This window comes from Aquarana catesbeiana, linkage group LG03, assembly GCF_042186555.1.
Source record: "Aquarana catesbeiana isolate 2022-GZ linkage group LG03, ASM4218655v1, whole genome shotgun sequence".
Lineage (NCBI taxonomy): Eukaryota > Metazoa > Chordata > Amphibia > Anura > Ranidae > Aquarana > Aquarana catesbeiana.
The window spans coordinates 45,405,594-45,431,299 of NC_133326.1; the positions used below are offsets into that span (position 1 = coordinate 45,405,594).

Genomic DNA, 25,706 nt, shown 5'->3' on the forward strand with positions numbered 1-25,706 from the left:
CTCATTTCAGATCTACGGCGACTGCACTTTCAAGTGCACTTGTAGTGCAAAGTGGATTTGCCTTTAGTAAATAACCCCCATAAGGTAGTAACTGCAGGGGGGGGGGGGGGGGATTAGTTAATGGAGAGGGTAGAAGTTCAGTAAATGTGGGATGAACAGGCTTCTCTGACAAAAATAAATACTGATTCATAGATAGTTCTATAAACTGTCTCCAGACATACTCACATATGCTCGCTTCTCCAATGGTGTAGGTTTTCCCTGATCCCGTCTGCCCATAGGCTACTACAGTGACGTTGAAGCCTTGAAAGAAGGCTTCCAGTAAAGGCTGGACACAGTGGCTGTACACCGTCTCCTGGCTGCATGCTTTATCCAGAACATCCTGGAAGTGGAAGTGTCTGTTGGTGCCCAGAGTCAGGCCTTGCTGGTCAGGCTCAATGTGAACACAAGTCTGCTGTCCATGGAGCACTTCTTTAGGAAGCAGAGGACGGACTCTGACAGCCACCTGCACAGCCGTCTCCTCCACACGAACGGGCTGGCCTTTGGAACCCATCGGGAAACACTGGAGCTGAATAACAGATAACAGAAATATTACTGCTTTATGTTAAAGTTGTTGTAAACCTCAGACATGAAATATGGACAAAGCATATCCCTCTATAGTGTGTAGTTGTCTCAACCCAGAACATTAAGCGTCATTTCTGCCTGCTGCTTCATTCCTCTGCTATCAGCATGAGTCACTTCAGACAAGTTTTCCTGACACCAAGAGAAAAAAAGGTGGCATGGGAGGGAGCTCCAGTACACAGCCGGTGCTTGACAGCCTCAGCTCTGTACCTGTGTGAGGGAGGGGGGGGGGGGGGGGTGTCCTAAATCCTTACTGTAGAGACCAAAAGGTAAAATCCTCTCCACTGCTTCAAATAAAGCTGTCAGCATACAAAATACAATGTTGCAAGTCTCCTCTCTTAGCTGGTATATTGTATCATTTCATTTACAACCTGAACAGGCTGCTAAAGGTGGCCATAGAAGGAGCAAAATTTGGGCCGGTCAGCAGGGACCAGACGAATTTTGATCCATGAGTGGCCTTGCAATTGAACAGAAGCTGATCGACTTTTGTTCAACCGCCCCGTCAGATAAAAGCTGCCTCGATCAGCGGCTGCAGTGCTGATTTACGTATTCTGATATAAAACTGAACAAGAAACTGAACCATGTATGGCCAGATAAAGCCAATCTCTTGCTGCATTCCAAAGCAATAATCACCCACGGATCCACGGAACTCTAAAGACATACGGGACCGGTTCTGTTGCTCTTTCTCCTCCTGCGCCGGTCTCTCCCTCCAGGTCATTCCAGGTCAGCAGATCACTCTCAGCTTCCTCTCCAAGGGATCAGCTCCTCACACCTTATAGTTGGTCTATACTTAAAGTGTATGTCTAGCCAAAACATATTTTTCCCAGCTTTGTATACGGAAGGGTTTAAACCAGGTTTTTACTGCTACGGGGGGCAAAGTCACTAAAAGGCGATGGGGGGGGGTTAAGACTGAGGAGCTGAAATCTGGAAGTTGTGCCCAACAAAGGAAGAAAAAAGGGTAAAGATCTGGTCACCAGTGTTGCCTGGGGTCTCCCTGCCGCTGATCTTCATCTTGGTAGAAGCAGGGATTTGTTTCCTCATGTCACAGCCTCCAGCAAGGAGAACAGTGAGCAGTGCAGTAGTGACATCTCTGAATCTCCTGCATGCAGAGGCAGCAGTCCCTTAGATCTATACAGCTGCATCATTCTCTTCTGATCAGCTGCACGACACTGGGACCCACACCGCCATCTTTGTCCCTTTCATCATCAGGATCCAACTTTCTTCTACAGTCCTACAGCCAGAGACAGTTCACACCAGAAAGCGGTACAAGAAACCCACGATCCGGGCATGTTTCCCAGACCGAGTTAAATCACGTCGTGATCTGCAGCAAGCGTCAATTATCTAGGGCCGAAACAACCAATTGATTAAGCGACAACTAATCGATTATGAAATAATCGATTACTATTTTCATAATGGATTAATCGGCCACTAACATGATGTTAATGTGCTATAAAGGGCTAATTTTAGTTTTTTTTAACCCCATTATGTTACTAAACGTCTTAGACCTGGTTCACATCTGTGTGTTTTTTGGTGCTTTTTGCAGAAATGCACCACAGTTTGTTTACATGGTTTCCTATGGGACACGTTCACATCTATGCCTTTTTCAGCCGCTGCGTATTTGGAAAGTGTCAGGGACTTTCCAAAGTCCCTGACCTGCAAAACTGTAATTTTTTTGGTTCAATATACTTCAATGGAGAAGCTGCAGAAAAGCATGTAGTGCGTTTTTTTACAGCAATTTGTGTTTTTTAATCTACCCAACAACAAATTGGCCAAAAAAAAAAAATGCAAATTGCTGCAAAATCACGTGCGCAAAAATCAAAAAGCACTGCAAAAACAGATCCATAGGCGTGCGCAGACCATGGCATTAGGGTGTGCACCCAAAGCTCAAACACACATGTGTATGTGTATATATATGTGTATGTATGTATGTATGTATGTATGTATGTGTATATATATATATATATATATATATTTTTTTTTTAATAAAAAAATATTTTATTAATTTTTTTATTATTTATAATTTTTATTTATTTTATTTTTATATTTTTTTTTTATCATAATTTTTTTTACAATTTTTGTATTTTTTACAATTTTATTTAATAATATATTATTATTATTATTATTATTATACAATTTTTTAGGAGCTCCATTGGGGGGCTTTGGTTTGATATCAGAGGTCTAAACAGACCCCTGATATCTCACTTTTAAGACAGAAATTCCTCGGTCCCTTCTTCTGCAGCCAAACAGCAGGGGGAATCTGTGCAGCACAGCATGATTAGGGTGTGCCCAGGCACACCTGGCACACCCTGTGCGGGGGGCCTTTGAACAGATCAAAAGCAAACAGAATAGGTGTGTACCGAGCCTTATGCTGGCCACACGGATCTATTTTCAGACGAGAATATTCATATGAAAAATCTTTGTACACTCGCTGAATGAAAGAATGTTTGAAATTTTCACTTGTTTTTAACATTCTGTTTTTAAAATGAATGTAATTTCTGAACGAAAACTACATACACTGTCTGAAAATTCCTTTCACCAAGAAATTTTCTATTATTTCAAAATTTTCCCGTCACTGTGGTTGAAAACGAACGTCGATTTGACCCCATTAACGATTAGAAAATCGAACGAACGTTCTTAAAATTACATTTTTTTTTTTAAGGAAGACATTGTTTTTGTATGGCCAGCATATAATACATTACAGTTCTGTCTGAAAATCGGCAAAACAGTCTTTAACTATTTTTTTTTCTTTAAGGGCCAGTTCACACCATAGAAACGCAGTCCGGATGCGTTCCAGGTGCTTTTCTGCATGCGCGTTTTTGGTGCGTTTTTGATGTAGTCCAGTGCTTTTTTCCCCCTCTTTTTTCTTAACCTTAAATAAGGACAAGTGTGTTGCACTGCATTTTTGGTGCATTTAGGTGCGTTCCGGTGCGTTTTACAGCGTTCCAATACAGTTCAGTGCAGAAAAAAAATGCAACATGTTCTACTTTTTTTCTGGAACTGGAACGCACTGGAACTGACTGCACTGGTGTGAACTATGCCATTGAAAACCATATAACCTACTTTCCATGCGTTTTTGATGGATAAAAAAAAAATGCACTGGACTGCATGTGGTGTGAACTGGCCCTAAATAAATAAAAAAATTGATCTCCGAGTCTGATGATATTTACCAGATTCAACCTCTAATAGTATATACAGTATATCTCCTCTAATAGTATATACAGTATATCTCCTCTAATAGTATATACAGTATATCTCTTCTAATAGTATATACAGTATATCTCTTCTAATAGTATATACAGTATATCTCCTCTAATAGTATATACAGTATATCTCCTCTAATAGTATATACAGTATATCTCTTCTGTCTGTTATTCTCAGAGTGGATTAGAGATTTTGCTCCCTAATCATATAGTTGATTATATATATATCTACCACTGCATAGAGATATTTAAAGCGGATTTACACCCAAAAATGGAACTTCCGCTTTGCGGATTCCTCCTCCCCTCCGGTGTCACATTTGGCACCTTTCAGGGGGGAGCAGATACCTGTCTAATATGGGTATTTTGCTCCCACTTCCGGGCATAGATACCCGAGCCACCCGTGGCTTCTCCGTCCCCCCCCCCCGTCTTCTGGGAGACACACAGGTCCCAGAAGACAACAGGGACCAGTGGAATCACGCAGTAGGGAACCATGCTGTGAAGGCTTCCCTTCCTGATTCCCCTACTGAAGATGGCGGCGGCAGCACCCAAGAGCCGAGGGACAGATCGACTTCGGGTGCCGACATCGCGGGCGCCATGGACAGGTAAGTGTCCTTATTTTAAAAGTCAGCAGCTGCAGTATTTGTAGCTGCTGACTTTTTAAGAAAAAAAAAACAAAAAATGGAGGAACTCTGCTTTAAGAATATATTGCCTTTTTTTAAAAAACTTTACATATTAACTAAATTATACACCACACTTTTTTTTCAAGGTCATTAACTGGTTAATCAAAACAATAATCGGCCAACTAATCGAATATGAAAATAATGGTTAGTTGCAGCCCTACAAATAACCTAATGACACCCCAAATGCAGGTGACAAACTCAGTGTAGTGTGTCTGCTTGCACTGCCATGCGATCCAGTTGCTTTGCATTTGATAAAGTAGAGCATGTACTACTCTTGGTGCCGCCCGCTGCGATTTAAGCCCATTGAAGTGAATGAGTGCATTGCACCCGGATCACATGTGAATTGGCCCCCAGTCCCTGAGGAAACCATGCTGACGAACCGACACTGGCTGCCCCCACCACTTAATGAACTGGCAATGGTTGCCCCCCACCCCTCCCCCAAAGAATCAGAAATGCCCCCCCATATGAAGAATTGATAATGGCCAACCCCCTAATGAACTGACAATGGCTGCCCCCTCAATAAAGCGATCGCCCATGTGATGAACCGACTCTGCTCAGCCCCCCACTCCCCCCCCAAAAGATGACTGCTCCACTCTGATGAACCAAAAATGTCTGCCCCCTGCTCAGCCCATTGAATGCCCCCCCACCGAAGATCCGACTGCCCCTACCTCAAACCAACGCTGCCCAGCCCCCTGACAACGCAACGCTGCCTGGACCCCCCCCCGCCTGGTGCCAGCAGGAGGATCCGGGGTGTCATTCCCCCTCCATAGGAGACAATGCTGGGGAAGGGGGGGGGGGGGCAGGGATGGAGAAAGCAAAAAAACCTGAGCGGAGGTCCGCTTTAACCAAACCTGGTCCTCTGTTATCACAACTTGGAGACCCCCCCTGAGAAACACAATGTAGCCTGGAAGTGGCTACAAAGAGGGTGTAAGAGATCAGCAACACTGGGATACAACAAAGAGGTGAAAACTCATATAATGTAAAAGATGGCAATGAGAGAGAGAGAGAGAGAGAAGGATCAGCCAGGCGTACATAGAAGATATAGGAGGACAATGTGCTGATGATGAGCAGAGGAAGAGCCCAGACATCACACACAATGCCGGGGGGGGGGGGCTGCCTCCTGCAGGAATACACCGTGCATTGCACCGCCCTCAGGGCTCTGATAACGGAGAAGATAGAACAGAAAACCCCGGTGACCGGTCCTTCACCTGAACACACCGGGAGCCCGGCGATCCCTCCGCTGGATGTCCTATAGAGGAGCGCCCATCACTGGAGACCACAGCACCATCTCTATCCACATAGCCAGCAGCGCCCTCTAGTGGCGTGCGTGCTGTTTGCCTGTTCGGCCGGGAACATAGGAGAGATTCTTTGTGTCCGCCTGGCATTGCTGGGTACCGCTGAACGTCACACTTCTGGGACACACACACACTTCCTGTATGGAATTCAGGGACAGCCCCAGGCTATGGAGTTCAGTCCCTGTACAATCCCTGCAGACTTTTACTTACTGATAGTCTCCCTGTAACCTGTGTATTTATTCTAAATATATGTTAAAGGAATAATGACAAAAATACATAATATTGTGTGCTTACTGTGTATATGAGAATGTACACACTTCTGTTCCTATCACAGCTTATTGTAAAAAAAATAAATAAATAAATAGGTGGCTGAGCTGTATTTTTTCAGCCCCAGAAGGATTTACCCCCCCCCGACCAGACCATTTTTTGCGATATGGCACTGCGTCGCTTTGACAATTGCGCGGTCGTGCGACGTTGTACACAAACAAAATTGATGTCCCCTTTCCCCCCACAAATAGAGCTTTCTTTTGGTGGTATTCCATCACCTCTGCTGTTTTTATTTTCTGCTCTATAAACAAAAAAAAAGAGCGCCAATTTTGAAAAAAACTAAACAATTTTTTTCCTTTCTGCTATAAAACATTTCCAAAAAAAAAAAGTAAAAAGAAACGAATTTATTCATCAGTTTAGGCCGATATGTATTCTGCTACATATTTTTGGTAAAAAATTTTTTAAAAATCGCAATCGTAAATTGATTGGTTTGCGCAATAGTTAGTGTCTACATTACAAAATAGGAGATAGATTTATGGCATTTTTATTTTTTATTTTTTTACTAGTAATGGCGGTGATCGGTGATTTTTAGTGGGACTGTGACATTGCGGCGGACACCTGACATTTTTGACACTTTTTTGGGAACAAGTGACATTATTACAGTAATCAGTGCTAAAAATATGCACTGTTACTGTACTAATGACACTGGCAGGGAAGGGGCTAACATCAGGGGTGATCAAGGGGTTAAATGTGTTTCCTCACTGTGTGTTCTAACTGTATGGGGGAAGGGCTCACTGGGACAACACACAGATCCGTCTTCCTGCATAGCAGAAAGACAAGATCTGTGTGATCTCTCCTGTCAGAACGGAAGTCTGCCTTGTTTACACGTTCTGTCACTGAGGGGAATGACCCAGCGAAATTGTTTTCTCTAAGGCTAGGTTCACACTAGTGTGATGCAAGACATCGCATGTGATTCGCAATGCGATGTCCGTCCAATGCGAATTCAGCCATACAAACTGTATGGCTGAAATCGCATTGCATTCGCACCAAAATAGGTGCAGGACCCTTTTTTTGGTCCGCACTGGAATCGGATTGCATGGGTGTTCACACCTATGCGATCCGATTCCTGTCCTATTTCACAGTTTGCACTGCGATCTGCAAACTGATTTGGGGGTGTCGTAAACTTTACATTGACACCGGCAGCGGTTCGCAGAGAGGTGTGAACTGCCTGCAAGTGAGATGCGATGCGGGAACCCGCACAGGAATCGCACTGCTTACTGCATTGCACAAGTGTGAACCCGAGATTAAGGCTGGGTTCATATATATATATATATGCGAATTTGAGGCGTTTTTAAACAAACAAGATATTTGGGGGGCACACCCTAAAAGATGCATTAAAGATGGTGCAGCCATAAGACCATACAGCAGAACAAAATATTACAGCGCACACATATGCAAAAAAGACATTTACCTCCAGCAAGGCTAGTTTAAAACACCTAGACAATTTCAAAAAACATTATCAAAAAATATGGGGATTTGGTCACACCATATTGCTATATGGTGCTAAGCCCACTTACTGCGATAAAGTACCCCATGATTAGTGGGTCCTACACTATCCATAGACTGGGAGATCATGCATCTCTGAACCATGAGAGAAATACACTCTTCTATATGGGAGAAGTGGATACTAATGAGAGGCACTGATGAGGGAGTGGGGTGTTCCTCACCCAAAAGGATTTGGTCAGAATCCATACAACAGACAAACAAGATATTTGGGGGTACACCCTAAAACATGCATTAAAGATGGTGCAGCCATTGTCCACTTGTGTCATGGGTTCTCCCATATAGAGGAGTGTATTGCTCTCATGGTTCAGAGAAGCAGGATCTCCCAATCTATGGATAGTGTAGGACCCACTAAATTTTAAAACAGGTCATTTTTATCCTTCATTGATGTACGCTGATGAGGCGGCACTGATAGGCACCGATATGTGGCAGTGATGGGCACTGATGGGTGGCAGTGATGGGCACTGATGGGTGGCAATAATGGGCACTGATTGGTTACAATGATAGGCAGCACTGCTAGGTGGCACTGATTGGCACCACTTGTGGGCATTGATAGGTGGCACTCATGGGTATTGATAGGTGGCACTGGTGGGCACTGTGGGCACTGGCAGGTGGCAATGGCAGGTGGCACTGGCAGGGGGTACTAGTGTGCACAGATGAGGCAGAATTGCCTCTTCCTCTTTGGGACCGATGACTCTTGCAAATGAGTCAGTGATCGGCTTTATTTTCTCCTCACGCTGAAAGAAAAAACGATTACCGAGCTTTTGTTTACATCATGTGATCAGCTGTCATTGGCTGAAAGCCAGTGCTGGGACAAGGCCATCTGGTGCCCAGGGCGAAGATGGCAAACTGCGCCCCCCCCCCCCGGGTATAAAGAAAGAGTCAGTGTCTTTTCAAAACCAGAAAACACTTAAAACAATACAACAATACAATACTGTAGCTGCAGCCCCATCGCAGTATATGTACTGCGGCAGGTCGGCAAATGGTTAAATTGTAAGTTCACTTTACAGAAAATCTGTAAGGTGAACTTACATTGGACCCCCTCCCCATCCCTCCCAGTCCTGTTAACCTGGAGTCCAGCGATCCCCCGCACTGACCCCTTTACATTACACAGCCCCCTGCACTACTTTACATTACACAGCCCCCTGCACCTCTGGGCCCCTTTACATTGCACAGCACCCTGCACCTCTGGGCCCCTTTACATTACACAGCACCCTGCAGCTCTGGGCCCCTTTACATTACACATCACCCTGCACCTCTGGGCCCCTTTACATTACACATCACCCTGCACCTCTGGGCCCCTTTACATTACACATCACCCTGCACCTCTGGGTCCCTTTACATTACACATCACCCTGCACCTCTGGGTCCCTTTACATTACACATCACCCTGCACCTCTGGGTCCCTTTACATTACACATCACCCTGCACCTCTGGGCCCCTTTACATTACACATCACCCTGCACCTCTGGGTCCCTTTACATTGCACATCACCCTGCACCTATGGGTCCCTTTACATTACACATCACCCTGCACCTCTGGGCCCCTTTACATTACACATCACCCTGCAGCTCTTGGCCCCTTTACATTACACAGCACCCTGCAGCTCTGGGCCCCTTTACATTAATCATCACCCTGCACCTCTGGGTCCCTTTACATTATACATCACCCTACACCTCTGGGTCCCTTTACATTACACATCACCCTGTACCTCTGGGCCCCTTTACATTACACATCACCCTGCAGCTCTGGGCCCCTTTAGATTACACAGCACCCTGCACCTCTGGGTCCCTTTACATTACACATCACCCTGCACCTCTGGGTCCCTTTACATTACACATCACCCTGCACCTCTGGGTCCTTTACATTACACATCACCCTGCACCTCTGGGCCCCTTTACATTACACATCACCCTGCAGCTCTGGGCCCCTTTACATTACACATCACCCTGCAACTCTGGGTCCCTTTACATTACACATCACTCTGCAACTCTGGGTCCCTTTACATTACACATCACCCTGCACCTCTGGGCCCCTTTACATTACACATCACCCTGCACCTCTGGGCCCCTTTACATTACACATCACCCTGCAGCTCTGGGCCCCTTTACATTACACAGCACCCTGCAGCTCTGGGCCCCTTTACATTACACATCACCCTGCACCTCTGGGTCCCTTTACATTACACATCACCCTGCACCTCTCTGGGCCCCTTTACATTACACATCATCCTGCACCTCTCTGGGTCCTCTTACATTACACATCACCCTGCAGCTCTGGGCCCCTTTACATTACACATAACCCTGCACCTCTGGGTCCTCTTACATTACACATCACCCTGCACCTCTGGACCCCCTGCATGTTACACAGACCCCCCTTCAGTGAAGACGCCTCCTTCAGTATAGCCCCGCTGTTCAGTGCAGACCCCCCTTCAGTGTAGCCCCCCTATTCAGTGTAGCCCCCCATTCAGTGCAGATGCCCCCTCCAGTGTAGCCCCCCTTTCAGTGCAGACCCCCCCTTCAGTGTAGCCCCCCGTTCAGTGCAGACCCCCCCATTCAGTGTAGCCCCCTGTTCAGTGCAGACCCCCCATTCAGTGTAGCCCCCCGTTCAGTGCAGACCCCCCATTCAGTGTAGCCCCCCGTTCAGTGCAGACCCCCCCTTTAGTGTAGCCCCCCGTTCAGTGCAGACCCCCCCTTCAGTGTAGCCCCCCGTTCAGTGCAGACCCCCCCTTCAGTGTAGCCCCCCGTTCAGTGCAGACCCCCATTCAGTGTAGCCCCTTGTTCAGTGCAGACCCCCATTCAGTGTAGCCTCCTGTTCAGTGCAGACACCCCATTCAGTGTAGCCCCCTGTTCAGTGCAGACACCCCATTCAGTGTAGCCCCCCGTTCAGTGCAGACCCCCTTCAGTGTAGCCCCCCGTTCAGTGCAGACCCCCCCTTCAGTGTAGCCCCCGTTCAGTGCAGACCCCCCATTCAGTGCAGACCCCCCATTCAGTGTAGCTCCCCGTTCAGTGCAGACCCCCCCCTTCAGTGTAGCCCCCCGTTCAGTGCAGACCCCCCCTTCAGTGTAGCCCCCCCGTTCAGTGCAGACCCCCCATTCAGTGTAGCCCCCTGTTCAGTGCAGACCCCCATTCAGTGTAGCCCCCTGTTCAGTGTAGACACCCCATTCAGTGTAGCCCCCTGTTCAGTGCAGACACCCCATTCAGTGTAGCCCCCTGTTCAGTGCACACCCCCCCTTCAGTGTAGCCCCCTGTTCAGTGCAGACCCCCCATTCAGTGTAGTCCCCTGTTCAGTGCAGACACCCATTCAGTGTAGCCCCCTGTTCAGTGCAGACACCCCATTCAGTGTAGCCCCCTGTTGAGTGCAGACACCCCATTCAGTGTAGCCCCCGTTCAGTGCAGACCCCCCATTCAGTGTAGCCCCCCGTTCAGTGCAGACCCCCCCTTCAGTGTAGCCCCCTGTTCAGTGCAGACACCCCATTCAGTGTAGCCCCCTGTTCAGTGTAGACACCCCATTCAGTGTAGCCCCCGTTCAGTGCAGACACCCCATTCAGTGTAGCCCCCGTTCAGTGCAGACACCCCATTCAGTGTAGCCCCCGTTCAGTGCAGACACCCCATTCAGTGTAGCCCCCTGTTCAGTGTAGACACCCCATTCAGTGTAGCCCCCGTTCAGTACAGACACCCCATTCAGTGTAGCCCCCGTTCAGTGCAGACACCCCATTCAGTGTAGCCCTCTGTTCAGTGCAGACACCCCATTCAGTGTAGCCCCCGTTCAGTGCAGACACCCCATTCAGTGTAGCCCCCTGTTCAGTGCAGACACCCCATTCAGTGTAGCCCCCTGTTCAGTGCAGACACCCCATTCAGTGTAGCCCCCTGTTCAGTGCAGACACCCCATTCAGTGTAGCCCCCGTTCAGTGCAGATGCCCCCTGTAGCCCCCGTTCAGTGCAGATGCCCCCTTTTAGTGTAGCCCCCCGTTCAGTGTAGCCCCCCCCCCTTCAGTGTAGCCCCCCTTCAGTGCAGTGAGCAGACTCCCCCCATTCAGTACCTCAGATCAGCGCGGCGACACATGCGCAGCAGATCCCCTCCCCCTGTTTACCCATAAACAGAGAGGAGGGGGAGGTGGCTTCACTCTGCTTGGCTGTGCCTGTGTGACGTCCGGGATCGCACAGACACACAGCCCGCGGCCGCGAGAGGAGGGGATGGTAGGTGTAGCGGTGTCACCCTGCACCCCCGCACACTCCCCCCCCCTCGCATCAAAATGTAGATCACCTCTCCCTGCCTGTCACTGCGCCGCTGCCTAATCCCGCTGCGCTGCCACCACTTCAATCGCGGAGGGGGGGGGGCAGCCTGACACCCCTCCCAGTGTGTTGTGTGGTACTTGGGGCGGCCCGCCCCGCACTTAGTACGCCTCTGCGCAGAGGCGCTGCTCTGCAATGTTATAGGAGCGGCCGGTGATAGTCACTTGCCCAGAAAGTTTATTATCATACTGCCTGCCAGTGCTGCGCCCCCTTCCTACAATAAATTGCTCCGCCCAGGGCACCCACCCCTTCCGCCCACCCCTTGTAAACCGGTCCTGCTGACAGCTGATCACATGGTAAGGGGCCGGGAGCGGCCCCTTACTCGGAACGGTGATCACCTGAGTCTCAGTGAATTGGTGATCACAGCGTGCACAGGGGAGGCCGTCCTGTCATATGACGGCCCTCCAGAAATTCAGGTCCGCGCTGTGGCCGTCATTCAGCTATAGCACGGACGTCAAGCAGTTAAACGAGCCCCGGTTCTAAGTAATTTTCTAGCAAAAAAAAAAAGAAGGATTTTAACTTGTAAACAAAAAGTTTGAAAAATAGACCCGGTCCTTAAGTTGTTAAAGTGTAAGTAAAGTCAACTTTTTAACTACTGCCTACAGATAAGCCTATAATAAGGCATACTTGTAGGTACAATGCAGCCAGTGACATAACCGGCACATGTGCTCTAAAGGGACGACATACCCATGCTGTACCTTCAGAGCTCTGTGGTGGGGCCCAGCCTCCAGCATGCGTGCGTGGGCGTGACGTCATTGCGGCCCCGACAGCACTGTGCTGGAGGGCTCCATGTACAGGTATGTCTGTCATAATGTGCTAGTATACGGTGCAGACTAGTACATTATGACTTAACTACTTCAGTACAGGGCACTTTCAGCCCCTTCCCGCCCAAGCCATTTTTCAGCTTTCTGCACTGTCGCACTTTGAATGACAATTGCGTGGTCATGCAACACCGTACCCAAATGGATTTTTAAGTGGTTAACTGCTTCCCAACTGCCTCACTCAGATATACTGTGGCAGAAGGGCACGTACAGGCAGATTAACGTACCTGTATGTTGCCCTTTAAGAGGCAGCTTGCGGGCTGGCACACGCCGCCGTCAGCGCGCGCCCGCCGGGATCTCCGTGACCGTGATCGCGGGTCCCGCGGACTCGATATCCGCGGGGATACCCGCGATCGTCTCACGGTGAGGAAGAACGGGAAGATGCTAATGTAAACAAGCATTTCCCCGTTCTGCCTAGTGACACTCTCACTGATCTCTGCTCCCTGTAATTGGGAGCGGTGATCAGTGTAGTGCCACACACAGCCCCTCCCCCCCAGTGATTCTAACTGTGGTGGGGGGGCTACAGGTGACACGACAGTAGATCTCTGTTCTGTCACTAGGCAGAACTGAGAAACGCCTTGTTTCCCCGTTCTACCTCTCTGTGAGACAATCGCGGGCACCTGGCGGACATCGAGTCCGTGGGACCCGCGGGCGCGCTCACGGAGCACGCGGCGGGGGCGTGCGTGCGCCGGCATGGCTGCAAATTCAAAGGGACGTACAGGTACGCCGATTTGCACAGCCGTGCCATTCTGCCGATGTAAATGAACATTCATCAAGCGGTTAAGGCAGTTTGAAAGCGCTGCCCATTCATTGCAATGGGCAGGGCGTTTTGGGAGCACTAATCACAGCGCTCCCAACCCGCCTCAAAGATACTGCTTGCAGGACTATTCCTAACATCCCGCAAGCGCACCGCCCCAGTGTGAAAAGACACACTGCAATGAATGGGAGGTGCTTTTCAGGCACTTTTCGGAGGCTAAAGCACCTAAAAATCGCCTCAGTGTGAAAGTAGCCATAAAGTGTATATAAACCCAAGAAGACAAATGTAATATATTGCAGCTTACAAATACTTGGATGTGGTGGCTGCATTGTTTTTTTTTTTGTTTTTTTTAGATCCGGTCAGTAACGCACTTCCTGTCTTAGGATGACAACTCACTGACTCTGCTGTATCCAAAAGAGCAGCGTTGTCACCCTACGATAGGACTACAAACGTATTATTAAAGTGGAACTTCACTCTCTCAAGCAACATTGACTATTTTTAATCCAATGCTGCTACCATTCGTAAATAGGAAAGTATATTCTTACTAGTTTTAATTTTTTTTTTTTACATTTATTCAATTACTTCCTTGATTCCATGGCTAGGCAATTGATGTCATACATCCCAGGAATCAAGCAGGCCTGACCTAAGGGCAGATGGATTCCAGGAAGTGAATAATACTTCAGCTGCCCTTACTGAAGATGGCCACCGCTAGAATGCCAGGGGGTTGTTTTTCAGTAAAACAAAGCATGGAGACATGGATGGATGGAAGCGTTTAATTTGAATGTTGAATATAAAGGTTTATATAGAGGTTTTGGTTTGTGGTGCTCAGATACAGTGTAGTTTCACTTTAACCACCTGAACCCAATCCTGCCAAGAGAATCCCATTCTTTTCAGTACAGGCTGTACACCCAGTCACTTGAAGCTTGAAAAGGAACACAAGCTTTTTTTGGTGCTGTGTTAAGCCGCATGCACACGAGCGGAATAAAAAGTAAAATTTCAACGGAAGCTTTTCATCGTATATTCTGATCGTGTGTATGCCTCATGGGACTTTTTTTTAATTAAATTCTGACGGACCTAGAAAGAGAACATGTTCTAAATTTTTCCGACTGAACCAATTCCTGTCCGGAAAACCGCTCGTCTGTACGCTGTTCCGACGGACCAAAAACGATGCATGCTCTGAAGCAAGTACGAGACGGAAGCTATTGGCTACTGGCTATTAAACTTCTTTTTTCTAGTCCCGTCGTACGTGCTGTACGTCACCGCGTTCTGGACGGTCGGACTTTGGTTTGACCGTGTTTAGGCAAGACCGCTTGAATGGAATTCCGTCGGAGTTCCGTCGGAGAAACCTTCAGAGTTTTTTCTGGCGGCAAAACCAGTCGTGTGTACAGGGCATAAGGCAACCAAAGGCAAAAGTGTTTTTTTTTTTTTTGTTTTGTTTTTGGACTAGAGTAGAGAGGGATGAGAAGCCCTGTCAGGTTTTTATTGCTGTCTTTGTCCCTATTAGGGAGACTCACCCTCTCTATTTGTCCTGGTGACTCTTCTTAATGAAAGAGAAAAAGCATAAATTTTGAGTGGTCACCAGGACATAAAAAAATCTTGTAATGGGGACACTAGTTCTGGTGACTACCAGGGATTTTCGGGAGTGTCGGTCACCCTCTGTCTCCTGGAATGTTCACATCCCAGGTGGGGCAGGGCACCGTGTGATTTTATCCCTGGCAGAGGCAGTGCACATGGTGTGAAAATCGGGAAGGAACAGCAATTTCAAGATGGCAGCCTGAAAGAAGAGAGGTTCAGGGAGAGCTTCAGGAAGACAATGCTGGACTCCATTGACTGGTAAGTATGATTTTATTTTTTTCCCAAATCGTCTTTGAGGACCGCACCTGAGAGTGTAGCTCCTCCCACAATCCCCAAAATGTTGCTGCGTCAAATTTTAAAAGGAAGCCCCCCCCCCCACATTCCCCCAGCTTTGGTGTTTCCTCCAGCATGGCAGGAGCACTGCAGGAACTGTGTGGGAGCAATGCTGTGCTGCCTATGTGGTTCTCTCTACCTTGTTAGGTTCTATGGAGCATCTCCCTGGCCGCCACCAGTGCTCTTTTATGTGCACTGGTTCCCTTGACCCCCAAACACCCCCCTTTGATGAACAGACATTGTTCTGGGTTTTCATTCCTGGGGAGAGCCAGTACTGCCCAGCTGGTCCTGCCCTCTGCTTACTTGGCAGCATGTGCAGAGGAGGGTCCTGCACTGATGCCCCTTCCATAATAATCCTGGTCAGGTGTGGGTTGTTAGTTCTGGCCAATGGAATGCAGAAAAACGGAGGTGAGTCCATGCTGTGTTTCCTGTTCCGGTCCATTGCAGCTTCTCACCCCAATTTCACAGGTGAGCAGTGGCAAGCATTCAAATTGGGACAAACTGCTGTATCCCTATACTATTACATAAGCCACCCGCATGCAGCACCTGGAAGCTCAAGCTGCATAAACACACCACCCATTCAGGACCGTTTTTAAGGCAGGGCAAAAAAGGGCAGCTGCCCTGGTCCCCATCATTGTGTTGGGGCCCAAAACAGTTGCCTCATACTTACCAACTATCCCAGTTTAAATTCCCTTATCCCTAGAAGTTTTAGTCCCGTGCTGTGTCCCGATATCTCAGTGTAAACTTCTGCTGCTGCTGCCCAGCTTTATGTAAATAGTCGTGGACTGCGGCATTGATATATAAATACAGGCGGCATTCATATGTATATCATGCTCCCCTGAGGTGACATCCACCATCACTTCTGCTGAATGCTGCCCACTGGGGAGGTAAAGGAGCATGCTTGAAAGTCCTGCCTACAACTGTGGTCATTAAGCCTAACATCAGCCTGTTCTGCAAAAGTGAGCAAATTGGAGGTGGAACCCTTCTTCAAAATAACATGGTGCCACAGCACCCTGAATTTTGGTGCATGTGAATACGCAAGCAGGCAGTGAGGAGATGATGTGCTGTAACCTTTAGCAACCAATCAGTGAGCAGTAATGCTGTGCACTAACCACTTGCAACCTATCAGTGAGCAGTAATAATATGCAGTAACCTCTAACAACCAATTAGTGAGTGGTATAGATGTTCAGTAACCTCTAGCAATCAATCAGTGAGCAGTAATAATGTGCAGTAACCTCTAACAACCAATTAGTGAGTGGTATAGATGTTCAGTAACCTCTAGCAATCAATCAGTAAGTAGTAATAATGTGCAGTGACCTCTAACAACCAATTAGTGAGTGGTATAGATGTTCAGTAACCTCTAGCAATCAATCAGTGAGCAGTATTGATGTACAGTAATCTCTAGCAATCAATCAACAAGCAGAAGTCATGTGCTGTAGTTACTCAGTGCTAACATCTCTGTCATCCCGAAACCAGGCAAGGATCCACTGCAGTGTGCCAATTATCGTCCCATTTCACTTTTGAACTGCGATGTTAAATTATTTACCAAAATCATTGCAACCAGACTAAATGTCATCATGCAGCGTATTGTACCCCTCAATCAGGTAGGGTTCATCCAATCCAGGGAAGCTAGAGACAATACTATAAGAACCCTAGACATCATTGCATCGGCCGAGAAACTTAATTCTCCTCTGCTCCTTCTATCTACGGATGCTGAAAAGGCCTTCGACAGAGTCGACTGGGCCTTTCTTTTTGAAACCCTCAAATGTTTCGGGATGCCCACTCCAATCTTGTCCTGGGTAGCTGCACTATATGCTAAACCAACGGCCATTATTAGAGTCAACGGCTACAACTCTGACTCCCTCGCGATCTCTAATGGCACCAGGCAGGGATGTCCCCTATCCCCACTCCTCTTTATACTCACACTAGAGCCATTTCTTCAACACATACGTAACAACCAAAATGTAAAGGGAGTACAAACCAGGGCTCACCACCACAAGGTAGCGGCATATGCCGATGACCTCCTTTTTTATATCACGGAACCCCTAACATCTCTGCCCTCCCTACTACGAGAATTGAGAACTTATGGTGCCTTATCCAACTTCAAGGTAAACCTCCAAAAGTCTGAGGCTCTTAATGTCTCCATCACAGACCCTATCCTGAAGAGCCTACAACCTAACTTTCCCTTTAGATGGGCGACTCACAGTATCCAGTACTTAGGGACGAAAATACAGACGAATCTAAACACGGCATGGCAAGATGGAACGGTCTAGCCCTATCGTGGTTCGGCCGATGTAACGTACTCAAAATGAATGCGATGCCCAGACTTTTATATTTGTTACAAGCCCTGCCCATCAAGATACCCCAAGCGTATTTTCACTCAGTAAGAGCCGCTTTTGCTAACTTTGTCTGGCAGGGGAAATCCCCCCGACTTGCTAGAGCACTGTTGCTCCGGCCTAAACTTAAGGGAGGGATAGGGTTCCCAGATCCGGCCCTATACTTTACAGCTGTTCATATGAACAGGGTAGTAGACTGGTGTAGGCATAGCGCCACCAAACTATGGGTCGGTCTGGAACAAGATGCTGCACAGGTACCCATACAGGGCCTGCCTTGGGCAGGGAAAAGCCACACTTCCCACCTCTCCCATTACCCATTAATTGGACCCACTTTGAGTGAATCAGAGAGGTTCTATAAGCTTTCTTCGCTCAACAGTTTTCCGTCCCCAATGACGCCGATAATAGGACATCCCGAGTTCGAACCAGGATTGTCAGACCCAGCATTTTCTGCACATTCACCACAGAAGATCCTACGTGCATCCTATCTCCTCTGTACGAATGGCTGGATTCCGGGCAGAACATTGTTGACGGGCTCAGGATCACAGTTTCTGAACGAATGGCGGGTACACCAATTATCACACTTTCTGAACTCATTGCCCAAACCACACCTCTTTCAGAGGCCTCTCAGCCCATTTGAGGAACTTTGCTTGGGGGATGGTCCGACACGGAAATCTCTGTCCCTTTCCTACGAAGCTCTACTAGATCTCCATGCGCAATCAGAACCTCCCTTTCTTTCCAAATGGGAAAAAGACCTGCAGGTCACTTTTATGAACCAACAAAAAGATAGGATACTCTATTTCGCTCATAAATCATTGTTATGTAGTAAGTATCAGGAAACCACTTACAAAATTATGACACGGTGGTATAGAACCCTATCCGTACTAGCCAAACTAGTCCCACAATTGAGTGATCAATGCTGGAGATGTGATTCCCACAGAGGTACACTTTTACATATCTTCTGGGAATGCCCTAGCATCCAACCATTCTAGGGGCAAGTCCTCCAATTGATCCACAAATTTACGGATATCTCAGTGTCCGGAGACCCTGCAGCAGTTCTTCTTAATCTGACCCCTCTTTCCCGGAAAAAATATAACAAATCATTACTTAAACATTTACTCAATGCAGCGAGAGCATGCATTCCAGCCATGTGGAAACAACAGTCTCCTCCTACTATCGCCCAATGGTTCGCCAAGGTGAAAGATATAGAAAGCATGGAGCATCTGACCTCTGCTCTTTGTGACAAATCAGAAGAACACAAAACCAGATGGTTCTACTGGGATCAGTTCCGCTTCTCTGGTGAATATTCTCAATACTTATGAACCAATTTTTTGCACATAAAGGACGGTATGGTGTGTGGCTGACAGGACACTGTTTGCGTCCTCTCACCCCCCCCCCCTTTTTTTTTTTCCCTATCTCTCTTCTTCTCTTTCCCTCTTCCCCATTTCACCCTTGCCTTCTCTTCTCCATTTCTCTCTTTTTTTTAAAAAAATAAAATTTTTTTGATGCACATTGTTATGGCCGAATTCCATTTGCGATATAGGCCATCATCATTAGTTGCTATTTTCACATAGGTATCGAATTCCTTACCATTGGCACAAAACTGCCTTGCCTCAGTCTCATGAGCAGATATTGTCAGATTGTGGTAGTTACGCTGAATGTTATTACCCTTATTGTGATATGGCAGGGCCGATCAACTATCTATATGTAATTGTCTTCTCGTGTGCATCTGTCAATAAAAAGATAATTAAAAAAAAAAAAAAGAAGTCATGTGCTGTAACATCTAGAAAAATAACAGTGAGCCATAATGTGTGCTGTAACCTCTAGCAGCCAGTCAGTGAGCGGTAATGATATACTGTAACCTCTGGCAACCAATCGAAATCGCTGACTGACCTAATTCAGTAAACTGATTTTGAGTCTAGCTGCTATTTATTGTATGCCTCAAAGCATGTGGAGAGCGAAATTGCGTGGAAGAGGGGGCCCAAGAAAATGTTTTCCCAGGATCCAGTCAATATTAAAGACGACTCTGCACCCATTCTTGGACTACGGCCTCAATGTCCTTGTAAGCAGCTGGGCCTCTGCCTGGTTAGATGAAGATCCGGTACCTGCATACATGTCTGTGACATGTAAGGTGAAGACAGCTATGAAAATTTTAGCTTGTGGCCACTTTGACAATTTATAAACTTAAAGTGGTTGTAAACCCTTCCCTATACCCAGTGAAGTGACTGGCCTCAGCTGATACACAGAGATCAAATGATTCTTCTGCTCCCCCCCCCTCCCCCCTGAAAGATGCCACCGGGGGGGGATCCTATCCGCGGACGTTACATTTCTGGGTGGAACTGCGCTTTAATAGGGGTTTGGGTGCAAGTTGCTTCCAGTGCAGCTAAAAGAGTGGACACCAGGGGGAGCTAGAGATTTCAAGGTTTCGAGGTTCAAATTCTTGCAAATGAGTTATTCAGTCTATTCTGTCCTCTGCTATAAACGGGCCTGCATGCCAGCAGGCTCACAAGATATATGTGTTTTTAAAAGATTTATCATTTTAATTTTTAACAAAGTCCTGGATTATTTATTATTAACCAACTGCTCAGTTACATTTGTTTTATTATGACTTGTAAAGATCTTTTCAGTTTATTATTCCTTGAAATCTATCTGGCACAGTATGTTCCTAATGTGGTATTGTTTTATGCAACTGTTACCCTGTTGATTTTTTTCTGTGGGTTGAGCATAGCTTAGTCTAGACAACATTGTCTGATTTATTCTTGTTTAGCATTTAGGGTATTGCTTATTGGGAAATAATTACCATTTAATAAAGACCTTTCTTTTCTATTTTTTTTTTTATTATTAAACTTTTATTAATTTTCCAACATATCCATTAAAACATACTTCATATCGCTAGTATTCATATATTTATCAAAATAAATACATCCTTATCCATGACAACTCTCTCCCCCTCTCGAAAAACAAGAAAGCAAAATGATAACAAACAAACAAACAAAAAAAGTCTTTCTTTTTCCTTTCTCTTTTCCCTAATTCTAATGCCCCGTACACACGGTCGGACATTGATCGGACATTCAGACAACAAAATCCATGTATTTTTTCCGACGGATGTTGGCTCAAACTTGTCTTGCATACACACGGTCACACAAAGTTGTCGGAAATTCCGATCATTCTGAACGCGGTGACGTAAAACACGTACGCCGCGACTATAAACGAGGCAGTAGCCAATAGCTTTTGTCTCTTAATTTATTCTGAGCATGCGTGGCACTTTGTGCGTCGGATTTGTCTACACACGATCGGAATTTAACCAATCGGATTTTGTTGTCGGAAAATTTTATAGCCTACTCTCAAACTTTGTGTGTCGGAAATTCCGACGGAAAAAGTCCGATGGAGCCCACACACAATCGGAATTTCCGACAACACAATCCGATCGCACTTTTTTCCGATGGAAAATCCGACCGTGTGTACAGGACATAACAGTACCTTTAGCCTCCCGTCTCCTCTCTCCCCCCAAATGCAATGTGTTCATTGTGCTTTACACCCCCTCTTCCACCAAAAACCCAACTTATCATACTACCCTTCAAACATTCCATCGTCATGAAAAAAAAAAATGTATATATATATATATATATATATATATATATATATATATATATATATATATATATTTAAAAATCATAGGAGGCTTCTCTGAGCCATCTCAATCCCACTCTTAAACACCAAACAAGATTCATAAAAATATTGTACGAGGCTTCTATGAGCCATACTTCCCTCTTATTAAGGTTAATTTATACCCCATATTCCCTTTACCATATTTATTCCAACTACCCCCCCCCCCACCTCCTCTGTGCCCCCATTCCCTCCTATGTGTTCTATCCCTTCCCATTTCCCCCACCCCTTATCCCCTCCCAGTATCCATTTCCATTCTACGAAAAATCATGTGCATCACTCTATACATCTGAAAAATAAATAAGAGAGACAGATAGAGGAAAGAAAGAAAAGAAAAAAAAAAGAAAAAAAAATTTAAAAGAAATTTTAAGTACATAAATAAAATTAAAAATAGAACATTTTTAACAAAATTATATATTCCCCCCCAGGGACACCCGCACCCAAACCCAGAGATCGTGCGGCTCTTTACATCATTACTCTATCCAATCTTTCTTTTCTATTTTTAATATATTACAGGGAGGCAATCAACTTGCCTTTAAAGCAGGAACTAAAGGCACACAAATTCACCTGTGCTACAATGGCCCGTCACCTGCGGGGTCCCTCGCCGCCACTCACATCTTCTCCCCAGCTTTTGCTGGGTGCTGGTGTTTGGCCATCTTAACGATGCCACTCATCCTGGCACTCTAATTGCCCTGTACACACGGTCGGATTTTCCAGCGGAAAATGTGTGATAGGACCTTGTTGTCGGAAATTCCGATCATGTGTGGGCTCCATCACACATTTTCCATCGGAGTTTCCGACACACAAAGTTTGAGAGCAGGATATAAAATTTTCCGACAACAAAATCCATTGTCGGAAATTCCGATCGTGTGTACACAAATCCGACGCAATCAGCTAACGCGTTTCGCACTATGCCAAGTGCTTACTCACAGCTTGTTGCACCATGCAGCTCCATCACTGCCTGCCCTGAAGATACCTGGATAATCTGACGCTGCATTTAATGTGACCAGCACGCACCCTTTCTGTGCCTTCTTCTGTGATTCACACATTTTTAACAAGATTGGATACTGTTGTAAAAACAATCACTATGGGTTTTGTTTTGGAGGGTGTTATTTGCATCTTCAGGATATCAAGCACATCTGCTTACAGCAGATAGGATGCGGACCACTTTGGGCTTTCAGTTTTGTAAGAGAAGTACAGCAAAGGTGGCCATATGCTGTAATACAGAAGGGAAAGTAGTATCAGTACCTGTTGTGTTGTTCATAATGACTTTATTCCTAATATTCCGAGCTATGAGTAAGCACTTGGCATAGTGCGAAACGCGTTAGCTGATTGCCTGTACACTCTGTCAATGATGTCCTGTATGACATGTTCCTGATTTTACAATAAAGCAATTTGGATTATAATGTCCTGGAGTGCGGCTGTCCAGATTTTCCTGTTTGCAGCTTCAACTAGCATTAGCCAGCACCTGGGGCTCCTTGTCTCTGGAGAGCAACTTTTATTTTATACCTGGGCAGTTTTACCCTTGTGCGGGGATAACATTCGTATCATGTCACAGTACATGTTGCTATTCATGGTTCCCCCAATGAACTGTAGCTCTCCAGTGCTGGTGTCTTGCCGTGAAAGTTCCCCCGGCGGATAAAGATGCCCCTGTACTGCGCATGCGCTGCTCTTGCGCAGTACGAACGACTACGGAGCCGCCGAAATTTGACGAAGAAGAACAGCTGATCGTCAGCTGTATACGGCGCCTGCGCACTACATTCTAACCTAAGTCCACATTAAAGCCCCACCATCCAAGTGGACATAGAGTTAGAATATTAAAATGCTGAGTGCAGCAAGGCCGTGCCCAAAGCGTGGCGAGCGTAGTGAGCCTGCGAGGGGCCTGTTACAAAGTGTTTTTTTTTACTATACTCTTGGCACGCAGGCGCCATGTACAGCTGACTCAGGTGTTCAGCTTCGGCTCTTTTCGGCGGCTCCCTTGTTGTTCCTACTGAACAAGCGCTTTTGTTGCCAGCGGTTTAGACATCAATGGCTGTGTGTTGAGTTACTTTGATGGGACAGCAAATTTACACTGTTATACAAGCTGTACACTCACTACTTTACATTGTAGCAAAGTGTCATTTCTTCAGTGTTGTCACATGAAAAGATATAATAAAATATTTAAAAAATGTGAGGGGTGTACTCACTTTTGTGAGATACCGTATATATATAACCTCTTCCTAACCAGCCGCCACAGTTGTACTGCGGCAGGTTGCCTCCCCTGGGCGAAACAACGTTACCTTATGTCGCTTCACCTTTTGACCACTAAGGGGCGCGCGCCGGGCACCCGCGATTGCTCGTGACAGAGAACCTGGATCTGTGTGGTTCTCTGAGGGGAGAGGAGACAGATCATACTAAGTTTGAACACTGATCTCTCTCTCCTCCTAGTCAGGAACACAGTTAATCTCTTGATCGCCCCCTAGTGTTACCCCCTTCCCTGCAAGTGACATTTATACAGTAATCAGTGCAATTTTTATAGCACTGATCGCTGTATTGTCACTGGTCCCAAAAATGTGTCAAAAGTGTCCGATGTCCGCAATATCGTAGTCCAGATAAAAAACGCTGATCACCGCCATTACTAGTAAAAAAATAAATAATAATAAAAATGCCATAAATCTATCCGCTATTTTGTAGACGCTATAACTTTTGTGAAAGCCAATCAATAAACGCTTATTGCAAATTTTTTTACCAAAAATATGTAGAAGAATACATATCGCCTAAACTGAGGAAAACATTTTTTTTTTTTTTTTTTTTAGATTTGGGATATTTATTGTAGCAAAAAGTAAAAGATATTGGGGGTTATTTACTAAAGGCAAATCCACTTTGCACTACAAGTGCACTTGAAATTGCAATCGCTGTAGATCTAAGGGGAAGCACTGAAATGAGGGGAAGCTCTGCTGATTTTATCATTCAATCATATGCAAGCAAAAATGCTCTTTTTTATTTTCCTTGCATGTCCCCCTCAGATCTACAGCGACTGCACTTCCAAGTGCACTTGTAGTGCAAAGTGGATTTCCCTTTAGTAAATAACCCCCATTGTGTTTTTTTGTCAAAATGGTCGCTCTTCTTTTGTTTATAGCGCAAAAAATAAAACCTGCAGAGGTGATCAAACACCACCAAAAGCAAGCTCTATTTGTGGGGGAAAAAATGTCAATTTTGTTTGGGTACGTCGCATGACCGCGCAATTGTCAGTTAAAGCAACACAGTGCGGTATCGCAAAAATGGCCTGGTCAGTGAGCAGCCAAATCTTCTGGGGCTGAAGTGGTTAATATATACTGTGTGTGTATATATATATATATATATATATATATATATATATATATGTGTGTGTGTATATACACAGATTTTCTGCACATGTACCTTTCATGGATTTTCTACCCCTCTGTATTTAGGGTGAGCTACATGGGTGTATATGATCTATTTTTGGTGGCTCTGTATATGCTACATCAACAATTCTGTTGTACCCATGAGCATTTAGTAAGCCATGCTTGACGATTTGATTGCCGTTTGCTTGTTTAAACTGCGCACTAAAGAATGAGAACTATGCAAGTCTATAATGAGTTATAATGTAGCATACAATGAGTGTAGTTATGAGGCCAACTAATAAAATGTGGAACATAAAATCCAGAGTGTTCCAATCTCTTAGCAATTATCTGCTCTTTATCTTTTCACTTTGGTAATGAGTTACCATAAATAGCAGGGGGGATTTATAAAGATGGGATATTGGCAAGTTAAATAGAAGTATAGATTTATACCAGCATGACTGTTGGCGTTTCAATGCAATTATATAAATGGCATTATTGAAAAATGCTATATTCATGGCGAATGCATTTAAACTGCCGTTTCTTGTTCAAGGTAAACACTAAAAAGAAACCTCTGCTTAGTTGCCATCGGTTTGAACAGCCTTTGTCATTTTAAATAGAAATTGAAAAATACCGCGCTGCCAAATCCCTTACCAGCAGCAGCTAAATTGTGAGATATACACAAAAAAACAACAATAAAAGATACAAACTGCGCTAATAAATATAATTGAAAAACAAACTGGTGTAAAAAAAAATATATATAAATAAATTGAAATCAATATAGTGAATAAAAGCATGTGAATATGTGACCAAAAAATCATCCGTAGAGACAGAAAAGGTGTATATATTTTTTACACCAGGTTGTTTTTCAATTATATTTATTAGCACAGTTTTTTTTCTTTTATTGTTAGTTTTGTCATTTTAAAGCTGAACTCTAGGCAGATATAAATTATACAACATAA

At 45.6% G+C, this 25,706-nt stretch overlaps 1 protein-coding gene across 2 annotated transcripts in view; it reads right to left on the reverse strand.

The window, feature by feature from the left end:
- Positions 1 to 5,828, reverse strand: part of KIF7 (kinesin family member 7) — a 99,976-nt gene extending 94,148 nt beyond the window's left edge. Inside the window, exons 1-2 of one of the 2 annotated variants that reach the window (XM_073618455.1) lie at positions 5,707 to 5,828; positions 226 to 565 (exon numbers count right to left, since the gene is read on the reverse strand). In XM_073618455.1, the coding sequence (XP_073474556.1) occupies positions 226 to 550 (325 nt within the window). In that variant the 5' untranslated portion in view covers positions 551 to 565; positions 5,707 to 5,828. The remainder of the gene's footprint in view (positions 1 to 225; positions 566 to 5,706) is intronic. The other variant, XM_073618456.1, reaches the window with a different exon arrangement.
- Between the last annotated feature and the right edge of the window lie 19,878 nt (positions 5,829 to 25,706).